Source organism: Teleopsis dalmanni, chromosome 2 (assembly GCF_002237135.1).
Source record: "Teleopsis dalmanni isolate 2A chromosome 2, ASM223713v2, whole genome shotgun sequence".
NCBI classification, from domain to species: Eukaryota; Metazoa; Arthropoda; class Insecta; order Diptera; family Diopsidae; genus Teleopsis; species Teleopsis dalmanni.
In genome coordinates, this window is record NC_051847.1 from 33,320,028 (window position 1) to 33,342,743 (window position 22,716).

At 28.7% G+C, this 22,716-nt stretch overlaps 1 protein-coding gene across 1 annotated transcript in view; it reads right to left on the bottom strand.

Annotated features, from left to right (window-relative positions):
- The window catches only part of LOC119684885, a 142,784-nt gene that overhangs the window by 18,226 nt on the left and 101,842 nt on the right, over positions 1 to 22,716 (bottom strand). The window contains exons 2-3 of the mRNA XM_038099018.1: positions 8,349 to 8,779; positions 3,268 to 3,489 (exon numbers count right to left, since the gene is read on the bottom strand). Coding sequence (XP_037954946.1) covers positions 3,268 to 3,489; positions 8,349 to 8,779 — 653 coding nt within the window. The remainder of the gene's footprint in view (positions 1 to 3,267; positions 3,490 to 8,348; positions 8,780 to 22,716) is intronic.

Sequence of the window (22,716 nt, forward strand, 5' to 3'; positions counted from 1 at the left end):
TTAACAGTAAAATACACGTACAGGACTGTCAGTTCAACATAGCATGTTTGCTATAATATATATACTAAACATATATACTTACATATATACATGTATGTATGTATGTATTTTAGAAACATTTATGTATAATAAATATTGTATTTGTATATGAACAATTCGCATGTGTTTGTGCATTAGCTAAAGCAAGGCAATTTAATGGTAAGGACCATTGTAATTATACAAACGCCTTCAATTTCTATTTTATGAGTCGAAGGAGGAAACGAGAATGTGTGCTTCTGGAAATAAAAATGCGTATATAATTTCCGTAAAGCGTATAGGAAACACAGTCCAATATAATAAGTACGACCGAGTCAACATGAAATTTTACTTCTGTTTTGAATAACTGTAAATGTTGGAATAACAACAACAACAACCACAACAATGTAGGGACTAGAATAGGCAGTAATAGAAGCAACCATGGCTATACTCGTAAAATGTTAGTCCTTTTAGTCATTACACTTTATTTTTGTGGTTACCGCCTCTTCATATTAAACACACTTTATTCCGATTTTATATATAACATTTTTATTGCAGATGTTCAAATTGTATTAAATTATATATTGTACAATTTACTCCTTTTTTAATAATATCGCTATAAATGTTTATGATATAAGGAAATTATTTAGTACTTTAATATACACCTTAAATTTTATTTTATACTCTTTAAATAAATAACTGTAAGAAGGAGTCTAGCAGGTTTGTCAAAATTTTACAGAAACATCGTAGAGCTCATAAAGTATATATATTTCTAAATGAAATATAAATGAATGAAATAAATAAAAAATGAGTAAAAAAAAACAAAAAAATAATAAAGCGAACAAATTCTTTCAAAAGGAATATATATATATATAAGAGCAAAATCCAACAGAAAACTGCCTGAAAAAGTTTTTAAAGCTATCTGTCCCATTGTAATACTCGAGCAGGCAAGGGTTAGAATATTGCCGTGGCAAGGCATGTGTGATGTAAAAGACAACTAGAATCCATCAGGCACCGCCCTATACCATATGAGGTATATATGGTAGTGAATAAGTTTCAATTATGGCACACAACCGGGGCTGTAAATCTAGTCCAGTCTTACAACTTTGGCTGTCCTGATCAATTGAGGTTGACCAATTGAGGTTGGCTGTGGTTAAAATCTAAAGCTACTTGGGTAGAATGACTGAATTCAATTACTTTTATTCGACGTGCAATTGCATTTTACAAACGGGAGAACCCCAAAGAACAGAAGAGGTATTAGATGGTCCTCGCTTTCTCTCAATTTGGAACCTGTATCCTAATAGCTATTTCAAATCATTTCTATATCTATATAAAAAATTAATTAATACCCGCAAAATTCCTTTCAATTGCAATGGAAGTACTTATTGTTGCATTATACTTATGTGTATATTAAAAACACTGTGGCGTCGAGCCTTAATAGAAAATAGTCACTTTAAAAGGCTATGGACTCAGGTTCGATATTCCGTAAAAAAATTGATTCGATTTTGATTTCAGTGAAAAAGCTCTACAGTTATTAGCTAATATTAATCTATGCCTCGAAACTTGTTCATAAGAAGCCATTGTTGTATTTTGAAACTACGTTTTGGAGGTGTCTGAAGAAGATTGAAAAAAATAATTTGACAAATGGTTCGAAGGTATACAGATGTGTATCAAACATACTTCTTTACGACCTTTTATAATACTTCGAGAAACAATAAAATAATTTTCAAGTACAAGTAAATATTTTTTCATTATAAGGCTCAAAATATATAAATAGTGACCCTCATTATCTGAACACATATTTATAGCGAAAATTTGGATATGGAGCTTATAACTTAAGCTTGGTCTCCAATGACAAAAAAAAAATATCCCTACCCAATGTATAGTTAAAGAAGTCTATGAGGATGAGTATTGAGGAAACACTATATGATTCTATGTTTAGGAGCCTTCATTTCGAAGTTTAAACTAAAACATGTATTTTTACAGTTTTACATTCTCTTTATTCTTAAGAACACTCTTCGTTGATGACTATATTTAGTGACTATACATTTATATAGTGATTATATTTGTGGTGAGCCAGTTATGGTGAAGATGGTAAAATCTTTAATGGAGTGCTGGTGGCATTAGTAATGATAATAGCCTTAATATAACTTCTTGTATCTTAGATTTATAATGAACATTTTGATGTAGACTTAATGTTCTCAATAACAAAAAACGGTCCATACCTAAAGTAAAGTCAAGGCGGTCCCGGGACTGATTAACCGATATCATCGATTGATAAATCGATGAATACCCACTACACTATTCAGTGTTTAATTTAGTATTTTACATATTTCCATGTTAAGAAATCGGAGAGGCTATTTCGAAGATGGTTGATTGTATTGTGTATAAAGCATTTTACCTTCTACCTTCTTCTAAAAAAATAAGCTATAAGGATATGTGTTGTAATGTTGAAAATATGCTTGTTTGCAACTTTTATTACTTTTCTATTTTAAATTGTATTTTTTTAAATGAAAAACTATACTATCGCATGTTTTAAAAGCAATATTTAAGACTACACAGTTTTTAACAATGTATTTCATATTCTCATTAAAAATGCGCCAACAAGTATGCTACAAAAACTATACCAAAAAATTGTGAGAAAGGATATGGCAAGGAAATGAAGAACTTTTCAATTTTGTTGAAAAATTATTTGAAAAAAGAGAAATTGATGTAAAAGAACAAATAGAATATTTTGTAATTAACAAATTCATTTCTGGTTTATGTTGTAACAGATTTTCACTCATAATTACTTTTTGTATTTTACGGCTCCCAAACGTGTTGCTACGTTAATAACATTCACAACAACTTCATGCTCCTTTCATCGACATGAACATGGTTAATGGGTCATTAGTATAAAAACACATTTATGCTATATTTCCGTTGTATTGTAACTTATATTCCCCTTTCCTCAGCGCTGCCATTAACGTAGCCGTTAATTGCATAACAAGTTCCGCTGATTTAGAGTTAATTAAGTGTTTCATTCGCTCGAGAGCAGGAAATAAATCAAAGTTATAAAAATCAATTGTGCTCTTAGTGCAGCTATTTTGCCATTTCACCATTTCAACGTTTCCATTCTTTTTTGCATTTCATTCTTGTTTACATATTTTATTTTCATTTTCACTTTATATTTTTCTTCTATACGTCTAAACTTCTATGCTTTTGGTCTTTAATATTGTTTTGTTTTTAATATAATTTTTATTATTTTCTTACCTTAATAAACTGAAATGTTGCTATTGGCGGTAAACGTTTACTCTTTGGATAGAAGAAACTGCCGGCTGGATGTGCAGGATAACGAGAAGTAATGCGATATATAACACCTTGAGGTGATGTGGGCCAATTGGGTGCTGTAAATGTGAAACCATTATCGGTACCAGCATCGAGTGGATCCATTTCGACTGTGACTGTGTCTATCCAAGAGCCACCAACGCAGAGCTGTAAATAAATTAATAATTTAATTGAATTAAGTAGTGACTTAAGTAGTTCACGATGTTAAGTAAATGGTTAAGTTGAGATAAGTAGAGAAATGCAACAAGTGTTTTTAATATTAATTTATTTACTATAAAGTTTAATTATATGGAGGAGACATTTCAAAAGTTAATGGGATAAACTCTGGTGATAGTATCTACTGACGTTGTTCAAATTAGCTTAACAATAGATAATGTTTTATTGATTTTATGACAAAAATAATTGAAATGAGTTGTTAATGAAATGAGTTGTTAATTAACTTTAAATGTACACTATAGAGTAATTATATAGAGATATTTGGAAGGAACTAATATAAACTGTGTGTTAGTAACTGTGACTGTGGTTCAATTAATAATGTATAATATCTTATTCATTTTATGACTAAAATAATTAAAATGAGTAGTTAACTAACGTCAACTGTACAAAACTTTAAATGTACATGAAGACTAATTATATAGAGATATTTGGAAAGAACTAAGAGAAATTGTGTGTTAGTAATTGTTTCTGTTGTTAAAATTACCCTAACAATGTATAATATCTTATTGATTTTATGACAAAAATAATTAAAATGAGTAGTTAATTAATTTTGAATGTACATAAAGAATAATTATATAGAGATATTTGGAAGGAACTAAGACAAACTGTATCTGTTGTTAAAATTACGTTATTGATTTTATGACAAAAATAATTAAAATGAGTAGTTAACTAACTTTAAACGATCCAGAATTTTTTGATTAAATATTCCTATCACAAACTCTTGTAACTTAATAAGCTTCCATAGCAACGCAACGGCCCATTATACCAGTTCTGATGGACTTTCGTATTAAATCCCACCACTCTAACTTAACTGAACCTAACAAGTTATTAAGATTTTAATTTTATAATATAATTTTGTTATATTTTAGAAAATGTTTTAATAAAATACAAACATTATTTTCCTTCTAAATTAAACGAGTTCCATTTTTCGCAAATTTAATTAAAATCAAAATCAAAGAAATATTTAATTGAATTAAATTTCATCGTTACTTTGCCTGTAATAAATAATTTCTAACAAACTTACTGAATCAATATTTACTAAAATGTTAACAAATCTGCTTTTCTGTTTCTCAAAGAATTCACTTAATTACACTTGAAAGCTAAATAGAAAGCAAATTCCAAATTTAACCACCACACTCAACTCCCCCGTAGCACTTTTAGAAGCTCTCAAATATTTGATAAAATCATTTATTTGTTTAATAAATAATTTACAAGCTTTGCTTGAAATTTGAATAACAATTTGTTTTTGTAAGAATTTTAAATACGCCATGGAATTAACAAATTTAATGAAGACAACAAGACAATCCTCATCCGCAAATAATGTCAAATAAATACGCCGCCGAAAAGTATGCTTGACAACAATAATTCGTAATTTGTGAATGCATAGACGAAAATCATCTTAAGCAATGTCGCAAATCGCATTAGTATAACCAGCACACAACTGAACGTAACCGAACTGGATTGGATTTAACGTAACGTAATAGAAACGTAAAGGAAACGTAATCGAATGCAACACAACGCAATACCACACAACACAGCACAACGTAATCAAATCACTACTCAACATTAATGTCGATTCCCTTGTCCGTCGATATATAGATTGTAGTATAGCATATCGGTTGATAAAGATAATAATCAACTTGATGACAATGATTATTATTATAATTCCAGGGTTGTTATTGTTATCATTAGTATGTAGTAATGGTGTAGTTACTGTTGTTGTTGTTCTTCTTCTTCTTCGTGCATGTCTTCAATGTGGCATTCCTAAGTCAATAGAAAAAACCAAAAAAAAAAAAAACTTAAATGCGGTTTTCTGCGTCTGCTGCTGCCACCACCACTGTTGTGTTTACTGTTGAATCCAAAGTACCGACAACTTCCACTGAAGCTGCTCTATATATATATATATATATATGTTCGCTAAGTACATTTCAATTTACTTGAGCTTACAGCCATGGTGAGTCGCTGCAAGCCAATACCGACCGCAACGTCTAGCTGCGTAGACAATAGTGGGAGCACTACTATGACTGCTTTTTGGCATGGTAATTTCAATTGAAAACCATTTCGAATTTAATTTGATTGGTTTCAAGATGAACTACGTATCTTTGCAGTTGTACATTGTCATTATTGTTGAAGACTCACTTCGATGTTGACAGCAGTGACTGTATTTGTAGTGGGGCAGTTAAGGTGAAGGTGGTGAAATCGCTAATGCGTTGCTGGTGGCATTGGTAAAGACGATGATGTTAATGCCACTCCTAAAGGCTTAGTTGTTTTGGGTTAGTGGTTGCTGTTTAATTCTGGTTTGGGTTGCATGTACTTCATCATTATTTGCAGTGATTTTGCTTACTTGATTGTTTTTTCCGATTTCAATATAATTACAATGAGTTTAAATTATAAGCCTTAATTAAGCGATACGTGCGTGAGGTGGAGAGATTAACATTGATGTACCTCAGTATTTGTATTTTGCATTGTTTCGAGATAATTTTAGAAATATATCAAAGGATTTAGTGTAAATTACAATATGATTATAAGTTTATATTCAATGATTAAATATTTAAAATGGTTTATTTAATTTTGTTTTCTTCATATTATATATATATATATATATATATATATATATATATATATGAGACATAAAGTAGGCAGTGTTGCGAGTTTAAGATAAATGTTTCTAACACATGAATGATTTCAATGTTAAATACTTCAAATTATATATTTACGATTCATTCATAAAGATTCCACGAATTCATATATTTAAGTCGAATTAAATTCAATTATGACTTAATATAAACCCTTTGTTCGACATCCCATACTAGCTGGTCATACCTCGTGTTTAATCGGTTATTAAGTCTATTTTTAAATCAGCTAACGATGCAGCTCTCTACTAAGTGGCCAATAAAATGTTTATAATTTATTAATTAGAAAAAACAAAACGAGTAAGTTCTTCAAATTAATCCTACGTGGACTTAGGAAGAGTTCACTAGATGCCGATACATGATGTCCGGATGGTCGTTAACCTATGTCTCTTGAAAGCCGAACCCTGAAAATAGTGCTGATATCTTTTGGACTCATTTTTCTTTTTCTCATGTATTAAAAATTGAGGTTTGCTTGCTCAATCTATCAGCTAAAATTGCTGGCATATTACCTAACTTTTCATCCTAATATACGTCTGGATCTGTTTAATGTGATATATATTTTTTTCTGTCACGTAAGTGCTAAGATTGCTGAAAAATTATTTAAAGTAACACCTTAACACCAGCTGGCAAATCACCTTTCGGAGCATCTAACTTAACTTCTGGCTGCGTCTGATGTTCTAAAGTGCTTAAGGTGATATACTTTTTGTTTTCTCTTATTTAAGTGCTAAGCTTGCCGACAATTAGCTGAAGGAACATCTTAACCTCAGCTGACAAATAACTTGTCGGGCTATTTAAGTTAACTTCTGACTACATCTTAGATTCTGATGTGTTTGAGGTGATAAATTTTTATTATTGTCTTTCGAAAGTGCTGGGATTGTTGATAAAATATCTGAAGGAACATGTTAAACTTAATTAACAAATCATCTTTCGGAACAGCTAATCTAAGATTCATTTTCGAGATAACTAAGCCAAGGTCTGGTTACCTTGGCTGAGGTGCTGAGGTGCTTAAGGTGATATACTTTTTTTTCTGTTTTATTTAGGTGCTTAGCTTGCCGACAAACATCTGAGGTGCTGAGATGCTTGAGGTGATATACTTTTTTTCTATTTTATTTAAGTGCTAAGCTTGTCGACAACCATCTGAGGTGCTTAAGGTGATATACTTTTTTTATATTTTAATTAAGTGCTAAGCTTGCCTGAAGGAACATCTTAACGTTAATTGATAGAGTACCTGTCGGTATATCTAAACCTATCTCTGGATATATCTAAGGTGAATATTTTTCTGCCTTGTGAAGGAAAATTTTAGCTTGTATTATTTTATTAAGAATGAATAATTTTCACTGCTAGTTTTTTATGTTTCATGTGATATTTTAATCTTCTTTACTTAATTTGAATTTTTGTTAGCATGAATATCAATTGGGTTAGAATAATATATTACTCCAAATGTATTATAAATCAAACGAAAAAGTAATAAATAATCATTAAAGACTGAATTGAACCTATTTGAATTGAAAATGAAGGTTAAGGTTTTCCATCAGTTAGTTTCCACGTTTTGTATTTCCACTTAAGATCTGAAATAAGTTTCAAGGGTTCAAATAATAATAAAAAAAATACAACAAAAGTTGTAGTTAATTTATTGAATTTTGGCTGACCATACAACGCTGTATTAAAAAGTACTCGAAACAGCGTTGTATGATCAGAAAAACTTCAATAAATTAATTAAAATTTTTGTTATTGTTTTTTTATTTTTATTCGAACCTATCGAATTTTTAAATAGTTTTCTTTCGTCATAAGACACGTTACTTTCGGTAAAAAAAATTATCATTAAAATAAGTTTCGTAGTTGATTGAACTCCAGATCTTTACGTTTATTGAAAATATGAGTTCTTCTTTATTTGAATAGCATTTTTTATTAATACTATATTTTAATATGAACAACTCATTAAAAGAAATATAAAATTCAAAAAGAAAATTAATATTTAATCTGGATATTATTTATTCTGATTTGAAATCTATACTAAAGAGTCTTATATCACTTCACTTGACTCTAACAATTTTTGACTATGACTCAAAGTGCTTTTAGTGCCACTTCAAAATGCATTAAGTTCCGAATGAAAATCGTTGTCATAAAAATATTTAGATAGTCTACAGCAACTCTTACCTGAAATGAATCGACACCGATAAACCAATCCGGCGATGGTACAATGCGCGTCATTAGAGAAACCAAACTATGATTGCTGTCGACAAAGAATTTTGCTTCACTACGTCCGGCGCCAGTAAAAATCGCGGGTACATTGAATTCATCGAAAATTCTCCGTTCGCCGTGTTGCTGCAACAAATTCGACTGCAGCTGTTGTTGCTGTTGCTGTTGTTGTTGCTGTTGCTGATTGCCAACACCATTTATTGTTGATACAAATGAAGTAAATGAGTTTCCTGTTGTTTGTTGCTTTTGTTGTTGTTGCTGCTGTTGTTGTTGTTCTCCTGCAATACTGTCCAAAATGTCTGATTTGCCAGTTTCAGCGAATTGTTTAACGCCGGGCGTCGCCTGTTGACCGATATGGTAAAGCGCATAGGAGGCGTCATGAGTGCGACCTAAAATAAAAATTAAAAGAATAAAAGTTAAACATCTAGCATTATGACAGCATAAAAAAAACAAATGTATCTCAAATTTTTTTATAAACATTTTAAAATTATTTTTGCAACAGTAAAGTTTGTGATTTAATCAAGTTTTTCAAGCTTGCCGGAGGTGGGGGAATATAGCTTTGCTTTTACTTTTACGCTACTATGACATTCATTCACCTACCGACCTCTAAGTATGCGGACTTATATGCGAGTATGTGTTGAGAATAACTTCACTTTCCAGCTCTGCTTTTTGGTTTTTCTGTCTTTCTTTCTGTCTTTTTTTTTGTTGACTTTTTTACAGTGTATGAATTAAAAGCACTTGGAAACCCTTTACGTGAAATCAAATGATAAACAAAAAATGAGTAAAGAAAACAAACACCAAAAGTTGAGTTGAGTTGAGTTGAATTGAAAAACAAGTGGAAAAATGAAAGGAAAAGGAATTCTACTGCATTTCACAAAACGCGCTGGTAAATATACTTTACTGCATAATTGAAAACGTACTTGTATTCTACTCCCTTTGCATGCAACGTTGCAAAAATGCTTGTCTCATTCCAATTGCAACTCTGCGCATTCATTAGAAAAACGTATCTCGTTGCTTCGGTTAAGCTTACAAAAATTTAAATTGCATTAAATATATTTTTTTCTGTTAGTTTTTTTTTCTTTTTCTAGTTGTTAGTATGCGGGAATTATAATTTCTTTAGCAGAATTTAATGTTGCTTTTATAAGCATTTTTTCTTTTTTTTTTCTTCATCAATTGGTTGCTCTTTGGATTTAAATTGTTTGCACAGAATGAAGTACCATTAGCACTCAAGGGTCTCAGTATTCATTAGTGGATTTAAGGATATGAATATCAGAAGATATTATTTTTGAAGTGCATCTAATATGTATATAAAAAATTTTATATGATTATATGATGGATTAAATAATTTCCACTGAGTATAAAATATGAATGAATAATTCCAAAAATAGCTATTCCATAATCTTTCACTGATTTATACTATTGACATTATATTTCATGTAATATGCATGAGTATTTAAATTTAGTGTATGTATTGTCCTTATTTCAGACCTAATTAAGTAGTAAAATTCATTAGTCTTTGATGAAATGTTAAATGCAATATGAAATATTATGGATTTCAGAAAAAGCTATATCTTATATAATCGTTAATTTTTCTAATTAACATTTTTTATCTCTTACATTCTTTTTGGAAAGATTTTATTGTGACAGTAAAATCCATCTTAAAAAATAATTTGAATTTATACAAATTTTATTATTATGTTGAGGCTAGTTGAGTCAGTGCACTTGAGCAGTTTTACTCTCTATTAACTGCGAAGTTTCTACATCACCTCTCTTTACGTCTTGACTGTATTATTAACTGATCTCAGATCTGCATACCTCCCCGGGGAGCCTGTTATCATTCTGAGATTGTTGTAGTAATGCTTTCTAAATATAAGCATATGCATTGGAGTGAAGCACAGATTTTTAAAGCACACACCAATGTTTACATCTGATTCAAAAGAATATGTAATATCAATCTGTGGAGAATTTCTAATGGCAACTTAGGATTTATGTCAAAAGACTCGGTTTGCAAAATGTTATATGCTAAATCAACATAATATAATGTATATACATATATTAATATATATATGGCTAACTGCAAAGATCTGTTAAAACTAGTAAATTACTGTAGAAGCAACTTTCAAATACAATCTAAAACATCGAAAAAATAGTAAATGAAGATATGAGAACTAACTGGGAAAACGTCTAAAAATGTCAAAGAATGTCTAAAAATATATATCCCGAAAGCTGATCAAAGAGAAAATAATATTAATATTAGAAAAAGAGATAATAATGGTTGATTACTTATGAATGAGAGGTTCTATGCTTCATTTAGGAGAAATGACATATATCATTGTCATCATCGTTACTCACTTATGATGGAAAATAGACATCTTAATGTGTGACGCCAACTTTATCTGGTGTCAAGAGCTGTTTTTATTATATTATTTGTATATATATCTATAAATATAAATATTTATTATTATAAATATTTAATTATTTATTTATTTTTTTTAAGTCATTTAGATTATTAATTTTTATTATTATTCTTTAAGTTTTGACGTGAAATCGCCCAACAGCCAGTACTACGGTCATATATCTATAGTCATATAGTCAAATATTACTTTATTTAATCGGCATAATCACTTGCATAAGATGCTTTCTATATATATATATTGTATCTTTTATTAAATGAAAAACCCTTTTTACTACAAATCCTGGTAGGATTTTATGATTTGTCTCTTTAATTTTAGGATCATATAAATGCTTTATTTAGTACACATTTAGTTACTCGTTTTTTTTTAGAACCAAATAAAACCTTTCACTTTCAATTCTTGTTTAAATGATCATTTAATACTATATATATCTTTACATAATTAACTCCTTTGTAGATATTTCTTATCCTTCAACCATAATGCAAAATAATAAACCAGCAGATAATATTGAAAGTTCAATTCCAATTATGCTCTTTGAAATTTCGAAGGCTCATAAATTATTCATAATATTTAATGGCAAATGATTAAATACAAACTTTGTTAAAACATTTTTGCATATTTTAGTATGGAATATTACCAAAAATAATTTTTATTTTTTTTTGAAAAAGTTTTCTACGTAGTGACGTTTCATAGTATAGTAACTTTCCGAATAATTTTTAATTAATTGCAAAATTTTTGAACAGAATTCCTACAATTTAGGTTAATTTCACCGAAACTAACTTTAGGGAACTTTCCTTAAAATAAATGCAAAACAAAAAATAGACAAAAAATGTTTGACACAAAAAAAAAAAAAATTGAGATATAAAATGAAGGTAAATTTTAGAAAAACTTTTTTTAAAAAAAGTATTTCAGAATGGTTTAAATAACTGACAAAACTATAGACAATGATAGTGGTTTCTAATTTATTCTTATCTCAACTTATCTTAACAACTCAACTTATCTATTTATATCGTATCTCACATGCATATTATTGCATTTGAAACTATATTAGAAATGGTAGTAAATAAAATACTTTGTTTAAATAATTAGTAATTTATTTAGTTTAGTATAATTAACTTAATTTAGCAATTTGGCCAATCAAGTGTTCCAATAAAACAAGGTATGCTATCAATTTTATATAAAACAGAATTCTGTGTGACTATACTTATTTACTTCCAAAATTTAACTAATCATTCTAGACCAAGTCTGTTATTGACCTTATCACTTTAGAAGTTTTGTTCTCCCATTGAACAGAATTATAAGCTTTGACAAAGGATCTAAATGATTTTAATTGTTAATATTTAAAAACTATACGGTAACACAATGGGCTTATAAGCCTAAGTGGATTCCTTGGGATCGACGGTATAATGGACGTACCTAATTCACTGCTTTTCGAAACCTATCTATATATTTAATTATTATCATCTCAGTCATTTCAGTTTTTGCATTGTAAAAGTCGATAATATGCAATGTAAAACTGGCTCTTGGACTAAGAATTTTCTGTTTTATGCAATTTTTGCATCGATCATATCACGGAATTATTGATTGATCGATAACGACATATTTTATACTAATCTGGCCTTTAGACTAATAACTTTTAATTGAAAAACTGTTTTATGCAATTCTTTTATCGATCACATTATGGAATTATCGATTGGTTATTGGTAACTACATATTTTATACAAAATTCACTTAAAGATTGACCAATTCGAAACTGTCTATCATATCACAAGTAATTTAAAATATATCCAGCATGTACTTCATCAGATTTAAAGTGGCAACTAAGTCTCTAGTTAAGCCATGTAAACTGTATGGTAAATATTTTCAGTAAACTGAGATCACGTCTTGTATTTACAAGTAAAATTCCTAATTTCCTTTTTACTAGCATGTAGTGGTGCTAAACTCTGTAAAATATGCTAACGTTTCCACAATTTCAAAATGCAATACGTGCCCAGTTACAGTTGTTGAGTAAGGGGTCCACTTGATGGGACATAACTGTGATAGACAAACTAAATGCGAATTTATACTCGCTACATTGTATTAAAAATAGTACATAGCGAAGTACATACATTTCAAAATATATATATTATCCTCTTGCTTCACTTTCCATATACCCTTTTCTGAATGCTTTGTTAAAGTTGTCCCTATAGAAAAGGGAATGTTTAAAATTTAGCGAAACATGTCATCAAGACACGTTGGTGTCCATTAAATACTCTTAAAAGGGAAAACTCATATAAAATGAATAAAATTTTATAACAAAATAGTGCACTTCCCATTGCATTTAGTAAACCCTTTTCTCTGTGTAGTACATACTTTACGAGTACAGCAAATGCTACGGCAGCTTGTTTCGGAGACATAGTCATAAAAATTACATCGCTTTAATACTTGTATGCAGAAAAATGCAAAAGTCCAAGAGAAAAACAATATTAAAAAAATGTTCTTAAAAAAATTTGAATGACTACAAATCCACATTTGAACTTTCACTTCAAAGGCACCGCCATCAAATGCAAAAATTTCCGTTGCCATTTTTGTTTGTGTATTTTCCGGTACTGCAAAGTGAAAGCATTTCACTAATTCGGTTCTTCTTCATTTTTCATTTTACAATGCAATATTCATTGTGTGCCAGTTTCAATTGGACTTAGTGTTCTTATAAACATTTCCAGTTTATTTTTTATTTGCCCTCAATTCTGTTTTTAATAACATTTTTTAATTTGTTATCTGTTAAATTCGGCAAGAAGGTCAATGGTACACAAGAGGTTTGGTTGAGAAAGACTAAGTGAAATGGTGAAGTAGGTTAAAGGTTCACTATAGCATAACTATAGTAAATGCCCTTTCTACTTAATAAATTAACATAAAAGTATAACATTTAAAAGATTATCTTCACAGTTAGGTAAAATGATTTTCTAAATAGAATGGAAATGCATTTATAAAACGGAAAATTATTTATTTAGGTTTAAGAAAGAAATAGGTTAAAATTTCCAGTGCCCCACTAATCGGTTTAAGTCAAGATTATAAAACTATTAAATCGACAGAGCCAAAGAAAAACAAAGTTGAGACTCACATATCTCTAGAATTTATTGAAATACTATAGTAGATAGACTTGCATTAATCATTTCATTTAACAATAAAAAGTAAGCTTGTTTGAATAACAAACCTTATGAGAGTCACTAGATCTGGTATATATATGGTATTTACTATCTAACACCAGTGACAGCGCTTCTGATAAGGAAACAGTGTTCCTTTGAGGTTTTAATGTAAGCCCATTGTGATATTACAATTTTGTACAACGTTATTCCAAGGAACCTATTTCAACCCAGAACCACAATCGGACACAATCTAAATATTAGATACTAAACAAACACTTAAGAAAGGAAGACCTAGAAGAGTATAAACGTTTTGTGACGAGTGGTGGATATTAATAGAATTGATGAGGAAAATTTTCTTTTCATCATTAAGATACAACAGTAATCACTTAACAAAGCCCTTAACTAGTCCGAATGGCTACCCATAAGAAAAACGAGCAAGACTACACTGTTGACTCTCTCTTTAATGATTGTAGATAACCATCTTCTGGATTGTGATAACAGATAAGTAACAATTTGCTTTTGTAAACTATAGCAATGACAATGATCATCAAAAAGTGAGCCAAATCGATAAACATGTCTGTCTATGAGACAGTTTTTCGTTATTTTGGTGACTGTATTAATCGTTAATGGCTGAGCAAGTCCATTTAGTCACACTGTTCTGTTTATAGATGGGCTCTTAGTGCTCTTTGAACAATTTTTGGACAGCTATTAAAAAAAATTCTATCTACATAAACTACTTAATTTAGGCTAAGAGGATACTCATAATTTGAAATTGACATTTTTTAATATTATATGACATATCTGGTCAGTTTTTGAGCTTCATTAAATAAACATTAAAAAGTTTTACTAATTCTTAAGAGTAATAACACATTAAAGCATAAACTTTTTGTAAATAATATATATTTTAATTTCAGATGCCAAAAATGCATTTTTGTTATCTCATATAAACATAATTTTAGTGCTATTACCTTTCATTTTTATGCAGTAGAGTTTTATAATTAAATATTCTATTTTATATTTAATACCCACATTAAAAGTTTTTCTTAACTGAGTTTTTAGGTGTGTTAATTTAGTTTAAATTAAAGTTGTTTTTTTCCTTTAAGAATATTTAATTTAATTAATGTTAATACATTTCCTAAAATCGTTTGTGGTAAATAACCTAAAAAATGCTTATATATTCTACATGATATTTCTCTTTGTAGAACTTTTTTTTGTGAGAATTTATTTTATTTAAGGAATTTTTTAATCAAAAAGCCAAAAAATTTTGTCAATTAGTATATTTTCTCAAATTAACTGCTCTAAATATTGGACTTGGTAATATTGCATGCATTTTTTTTTTGAAACTAATTTCATTTTCTTTTTACCTTCTTCTTTTTTTTGGAATTTCATTCAAATTAAAATGAAAATTTTATTAAGCCAAAACTTAAATTCAAATGAACTATATTTAAAATGTTAACAAAAAAATAACTAAGATTAAAACTAAATATCAAAACAAGAAAACATCAAAGTTCTTACTCTTGCATTTAAGTCTGCCAGCATTTCTTCAAGTAATTGTTCTTCAGGGCGTATGAGTGATGTTTATATTCGCAATGTAATTTTTATTGCTTTTACGCTTCGACTTAAATTTAAATTAACTATATTTAAATTATTAACAAACAAAAAAAGTAACTAACATTAAAAGTCATATCAAGACAAGAAAACATCAAATTGCTTCCTCTTGCATTTAAATCTGGCAACACTTTTATTTCTTCAAGTAATTTGTTCTGCAGGGCGTATGAGTGATGTTTACATTCGCAAAGTAATTTTTATTGCTTTTGCGCTTCGACTTAAATTGAAATTAACTATATTTAAATGATTAACAAAGAAAAAAAGTAACTAACATTAAAAGTCATATCAAAACAAGAAAATATCAAATTTCTTACTCTTGCATTCAAATCTGGCAACACTTTTATTTCTTCAAGTAATTTGTTCTTCAGGGTGTATGAGTGATGTTTACATTCGCAAAGTAATTTTTATTGCTTTTACGCTTCGACTGGCAAAATACTACAAATGCAGCAGGTAGACGAAGTGGGGGTAGGGGGGAATTACAGTTTTCTTAAATGTTTTAAATAAATACATAAAAAGTCTTTAGATGCCAGAATCGAAAATGTTGATAAGATATTTTTACTATTTTTACCGAATTTGTGTGAAAATTTTTTATTTGGTATTTGCTTTTTTATGCTTTTTGATATGCAAAAAACGTATCAGTGCTCATTTGTTATGCAAGCAATTCTGGTATCTGAGGGAAAACCATTTATTTTTATTGACGTGTTTACCAAATTTGCGTGCTTGTTAGTAAAATTTGTTTATTTTAAATGGAATGCAAATAAAAAATAGCACTCAAAAGATCAAAATCAATGCAATTTCCATAGAGGGCAGGGCAGGATTTTTTATTACACATCTATTTTGAATATTTTTGTTATTATTGATTTCTGTTTTTATTGGCTACAACTCTCAAATCACTTAGTAAATAAATAAAATTACAATTTTTTGGGTAATATGTTTACCATGATATACTCGTCTATGTATTTCGGTATAGTATAGCATAAATAAATATTAAAAAAATTGTCGTAATTGTCAATATAAGTCATTTAAATGATTAAATTTGATGGCAATAATTTTAAACACAATCTATAGTTAAAATAAATTAATTATTGATAAATTGAATTATTGATTTAAAAAGTAAGTATTATAAAGAAATAAATATATATGATATTAACCAGAATATGAAAATATTGATATTATTCAAAAATTTATTTCTTTTCATGGTTGGTTTGTTGGTTGGTTGCAATGGCAGGTCAACAGTTCAATTTCCGTTGAATTCAATTAGTGATATCTCACCGTTTTGCTACCAAATTAAATTTGCAAAAACTATTAAGTATAATAATATAGAAACTAAATTTATTCCGTCAAGTTTATAGAATTTCACAGATTTTTCCTTCTTACCATTATACAGACTGACAAACTGTCAAAAAAATACTTCCCTAAAAAGCTGTTTCTTCTGGGCATTCACAAAGTTAATGCTTAATAGTTTCTTTTCTTGGTAAGTTTCCAAAACTTCTGCAATGAGATTTAATCGGGTTTTTTTACAGCTATCACCAAATAGAACTGCATTAAGACTTGCAGTACTTGCGCGGTTCCATTTACTGAATTCTTAAGATCGAGTCTTAATATAAGAGGCACATGTCAACTAGAGGAGTTACACATGACCTAAGTGTCTTTCATTTGTTATTGGTAAGCTGAAGAAAGTAGAGGTAAATATTTTTCTTAACGATCTCCAGAAAAGGATAAATTAGTACCCATAGGGGTATAAAGGTATAATCTGCCTTTTCAGACGTTCATTTTATACTTAAAATGATTTATTTACAATTAATCATCTTTAGTTATAACAGCTCCACTAATGATGACATTGCCTGGTACACATATGATTTTAAAACTGAACAGAATTTTGCCTCAACATTCTATAATCCAGGAAACTAAATATTCGTTGTTTCTAGTACTCCCTCTTGACAAACTTTATAGAAAACTGAATAGAATTTGGGGTCAAGTGTCTACAACAAAGAGAACCAAATATCCCTCAGTCATTACGCATGCCCTCGATAAAATTTCCATTGGTTGGAAGAGACGAATTATTAATTGGAGAGACTATCAATAATTGGATATTGACTATCTTCTAAAGCTTTGCTATTAGTAAATTAATGACTTCACCCCAGACATCTACATAAAGTGGTTTTGATGGCATTAAAGTGAGAGATGAATTGTCTAAGAAAGGTGACTCATGGTAACCATATAAGATGAAACCAATTCTAGGTGTTAACAAAAATTATTATAAAAGCTTGGCTTATTTAGAATATATTAGCGAAGCTAACTAGAACTGGTGTGACAGGAATACAACCTGCTAGTACTAAGATTATTTTATCCAAATATTTAAAAAATTTATTTAAAAAATAGATCGGTGGTGTAACTAGTCACTTCCTTACGAACAAAAAGTCCGGTTAAATCTATTAGAAACTGACGAATGTAGACAATAGTCGAACAATGGACGTAATTATTTTCTATTTATCTTTGTTTTGAGGAAACGCAAATTAGTGTTTGAAGCATTTTTCTTCAATATTATCTTGGATTACTTGGGTCACTCAAATGTTCCATTGTGTTATGAGTATATTTGATGTACAGCATCAACCTTAACCTTAACAATTTTAAAGAGTTTTCTCATTATTCGTGTTATCTTAAAAATAGAATGATAATTATCATTCTGTGCACAGAGTAATCGATTTGACTTTTGTTCTTGCGAATCGGATAGATAGTTCCTATACACAATTGCTCGAGTAGTAATTCTTTTTAGCATATATCAGTTATTATTTTCCATCAACTTCAACTTCAATAGGTTCAACTTCAATAGGTTGAAAACTAGCCTTTTTAAAAAGCATAAATTGGATACAATTAAAATATTAAAATAATTTTTATAGTTTCAGTGATTTTTTCATTAGTCAATTAAAATATTATTATGTGAAAAAATAACAACAAAAAGTAAAAACAAATTAAAAAATATTGAAATAAGATAATTTTTTTTGATTGCATTTTATACAAAATTATTTTGAACCCAACCCATTAATGAATACTAAAATTATTATTTCCTAAGCAATAAAAAGAAAAAAAATAATAATATTGCTTTTAATTAATATTTTTTTTTTTTCTTAAAGTAAATTTTACTTTAAGTAAATTTCTTTTTACTGTGCGACATGAGCATGTGAAAGTCTTTCGAATGCCACACAAATTAGTCATTTGCTGAGTGAAGCATAAAAATTAATCATCAATATTGGCAATGAGCCAAAATTGCCTAACAGCAAAATATGTCAAGCACTTAATTGCAGTCAATATATGAGTGCATATGAGTGTGTATATGTGTGTCTGTGTACTCATATCACACATATCCGTACATAATATATATGTCATATGTTTTTAGTGAATCAACATTACTGTTAAAAACAGCTACGACAACATGATTATCATGTAATTGGTTAATTAAAATAGAATTGCATGACAGGCGAAACTTTGCAATAACAACAATAACAGCAATGTAAGGTAACAACAACAACAAAAACACAACCAAAACAAAAATGCTATTAGCTAAAAAAGTGCACTTTTACTTATGATAAGCGGTAGAAAAGCAATGAAAGTAATAAACAAATAAAGAGTGACATTGACAGCAAAAGCATTGATCACTTAAAGAATATCCAATAAGAATGTTATGGTCAAATAAATAGAAATTTTTCTATGTTTTTTTGGTAAAGGGTAACTTAACATTATGCTGACTTTAAAGTCTTTTTAGCAGAGAGAATTTCTATTGAAATTTTTAGTCTTAGCAGAACTTTGAATTTGTGTAGTAGATGTCAAATCATTGTTAGCTGTTATTATAGAATAGACTGCTCTGTTAGAAGTTATTTCTAGAGAATAGAGAGAATTGTGCTCAAAGTATCTTTTATTGTAGCATCTAGATTATACAAAGATTTTATTATGATAGAACAGTATACATAGATTGTTGGTAGGTGTTTTTAAAATGAAATAAAGCAAAAGCAGAACTTGCCAATTCGAGTCATCTAAAAGTATTGTAAAAGCACCTCGGTATATCAGGTAGGTTGTATGGAAAACCTTTCAATAAATATCAACATCATCGACATATATACGACTTATATATCTCTAAAGGTACTGTCAGCTTTTGTGCATATTCGTATAAATTAATTAAATTAAATAAATAAATTAATAAAATTAAATAAATAAATTAATAAAATTAATTAAATTAAGAACTAAACTCCATGTTTTTTTGTGTACTTAGATACCAAGTTGTAAGATATATTTGAGCTAAGCCTACTGTTAGCCAATGTTAATAGGAGTTTGCAAAACCAAGAACTGATAAACTTTGAAAAGTATGAACGTTTATATAGAGTTTTCACTTTAACGAAGGTACATTCATTCGTCAATTTCTTGCTTTCATATTTTCTTTTCTTTTCATTCATTTTTAATACTATTAGCTAATAATTTAGCTCTTGCCTGCCAAACAATATATACCTATATAATGGTAATGTCAAATAGGCATGCTTGGGTATGGTCGCGAGTCACACGTAGATGGAGCTGATGCTACTTTGCTATCACTGAGATGATGCTGTAGCACTGAGTAAAGTGATATAAACGGATAACCCATATAGAATGCGTGTGGTAACACTGAATGAAGTATTGAATGTTGTTAGAAGTGATAACGAATACATCACATTATGATATAACAACTCTGATATAATTGGCTAAAATACATTTGTAAATTTTATATACTAAAGTATAAATGTTAATAATTTTGTGACCAAATAATTTTAATAAGTGTTTATTTTTATATAGGCTAATTGGTCAAAACTTTTTTTATTTTATTGTTGTTAAAAATAAAAAACAAAAATTAAAAATTCACAATTTGATTTTTCAATAATTTTTATTTTTCTTCGATATTTCGACTTTAGTCTAAAGTCATCCTGTTTCCTGATGATGACTTTAGACTAAAGTCGAAATATCGAAGAAAAATAAAAATTATTGAAAAATCAAATTGTGAATTTTTAAAATAAACACTTATTATACTAAAGTATATAATACTAAAAATTTCCTATATAAATTTTCATTTTTATTCTTTATTATTTATTTATTAATAGAGAATTTGGTTTTTGTATTAGTGCAAATTTTTTGATAAATAATTTTTATTATAATTCTTTTCCTACTTTTCTATTTTCTTTCTTAATAAATTTTTTTTAATTAATTATGTGTGGTCTTTTCATTTTTTTTTTTGTTTTTTTTTTTTCTAACATACATTTTATACATTTTTTTACTTCATTTTATAATTCATAAACATATTTTTCAGATAATTTATGTGTTTTTAATATTTCTTTTGATGCGAAGCGTAGTGACACAGTTTTTCTTCTAAAGAGATTTTTTTAGAAAAAAAAATATAAATAAAAAGAAATCTGTTAAAAAACTTAAAAATACATTTTTTTCGAATTATATATTCATAGCATAAAATTAATATTGTCCCCATTTTTTATTATGAAAAAAATCTTAAAAATTTGCTTGTGTATAAAATTTATTTATTTTCAGGTAAAAAGAACCACGAGCCACGAAATAAATGCGTCAACATTTTTTTTTTACCAATATTTTACCAATAATTTAAATTTTTTATTAATTTAAATATTTCTTCTGATTATTGAAATTAATTTTTTTATTAATTTTATGTTTAACCCAAAAACTGTGTCAACTTTAATTAGTTTGCCCACATGCGTTGTGGTTGGCGAAAATGCGAGGGAAGGTTAAAATAATTTGGCAATAATATTGATTAAAAAACATTAATCAGAAATTAAATTTTCTAAATCAAAAACGATATATTTTTTTCATATTATAGCATTGAGACTCTGAACGATGCACATTCATATCTATCTTTGAGATTTTATAGTCATATACGAGTGCACATATCTACAAGATATATGAGTAATAATTGATAAATTATTCACCATTTAATAAAATCAAACTTAACAAAATATTGCATTGAGATATACCCTAAAAGCTTCATGGTATATTAGAAATGAGGAGAAAGACAAAGACTTGAGAGTCGACAGTGTGTAAAAGTACTTGCTTGAGTCTGTGAACACTAATACTCACACTAATTCAGATCTGCACCTGTTAAAATAAATGCAATATATATTTTGTGAGAAAGATATGCCGTGCTTCAAAGCATATTTCTATAAAATCACCTGTATAGCAATGGATCGTTAGTTTACTACACACACGTTTCATTAAATAAAGAAGAAGAGTGATATCCTCACACACAAACTGATACTAATACCTAGTAGACACCTTCTGACGTGATACTTTACAGTAGTTGCAGGAGGGACTTTCCGTTCGGATATAAGGATATGTTTATATATGTACAATATATATTTTGTGAGAAAGATATGCCGTGCTTTAAACCATACTTCTATAAAATCATCTGTATAGCAATGGATCGTTAGTTTACTTTACACACTAACCCACGTTTCATTAAATAAAGAAAAAGAGTGATACCCTCACACACCAATTGATGCTAATACCTAGTAGACATCTTCTAACATAATACTTTACAGTAGTTCCAGGAGGGAGTTTCCGTTCGGATATGAGGACATGTTTTTAGTTGGTAATAGACCCGCATTGACTTCGGCTTTTGATGCTTTTAAATTCTAGTTAAGAAAAATGAAAAAAACGTAGTAGACCAAGAAAAGGTGATATATCTCCTGATATTATTTGAAGTCCCTATTTTGGAAGAATACTGATCTATTCATATTATAGATAATCCTAAGCGATTTCTAAACATTAGTCTCTAAATCTTTTAATACCAAACTCTATGATATGAATAATCACTTACTTGTTTTGCAAAGAAATGCCTTACCTGAAGGCCGCGGAGATATAATACAGAGTAAGGAATAGAAAAAACGATTGAGTCAGAAAAAAACCAGCTGATTTTAGAGTAAAGGTTTTAAAAAATCTCTGAATCATGCAGTATTAAATTCTGAATTATGAATAATTACTTATTTGTATTGCTAAGGAATACCTTAACCGGGGGTTGTGGAGAAATAATAATATAATGATAGCGATAGAGATATGGAATGAGACAGAAAAAAACACGCTCATTTGAGAGTTAAAGTTTTGAAAAATTTTTAAATCATTCAGTATCAAATTCTATAA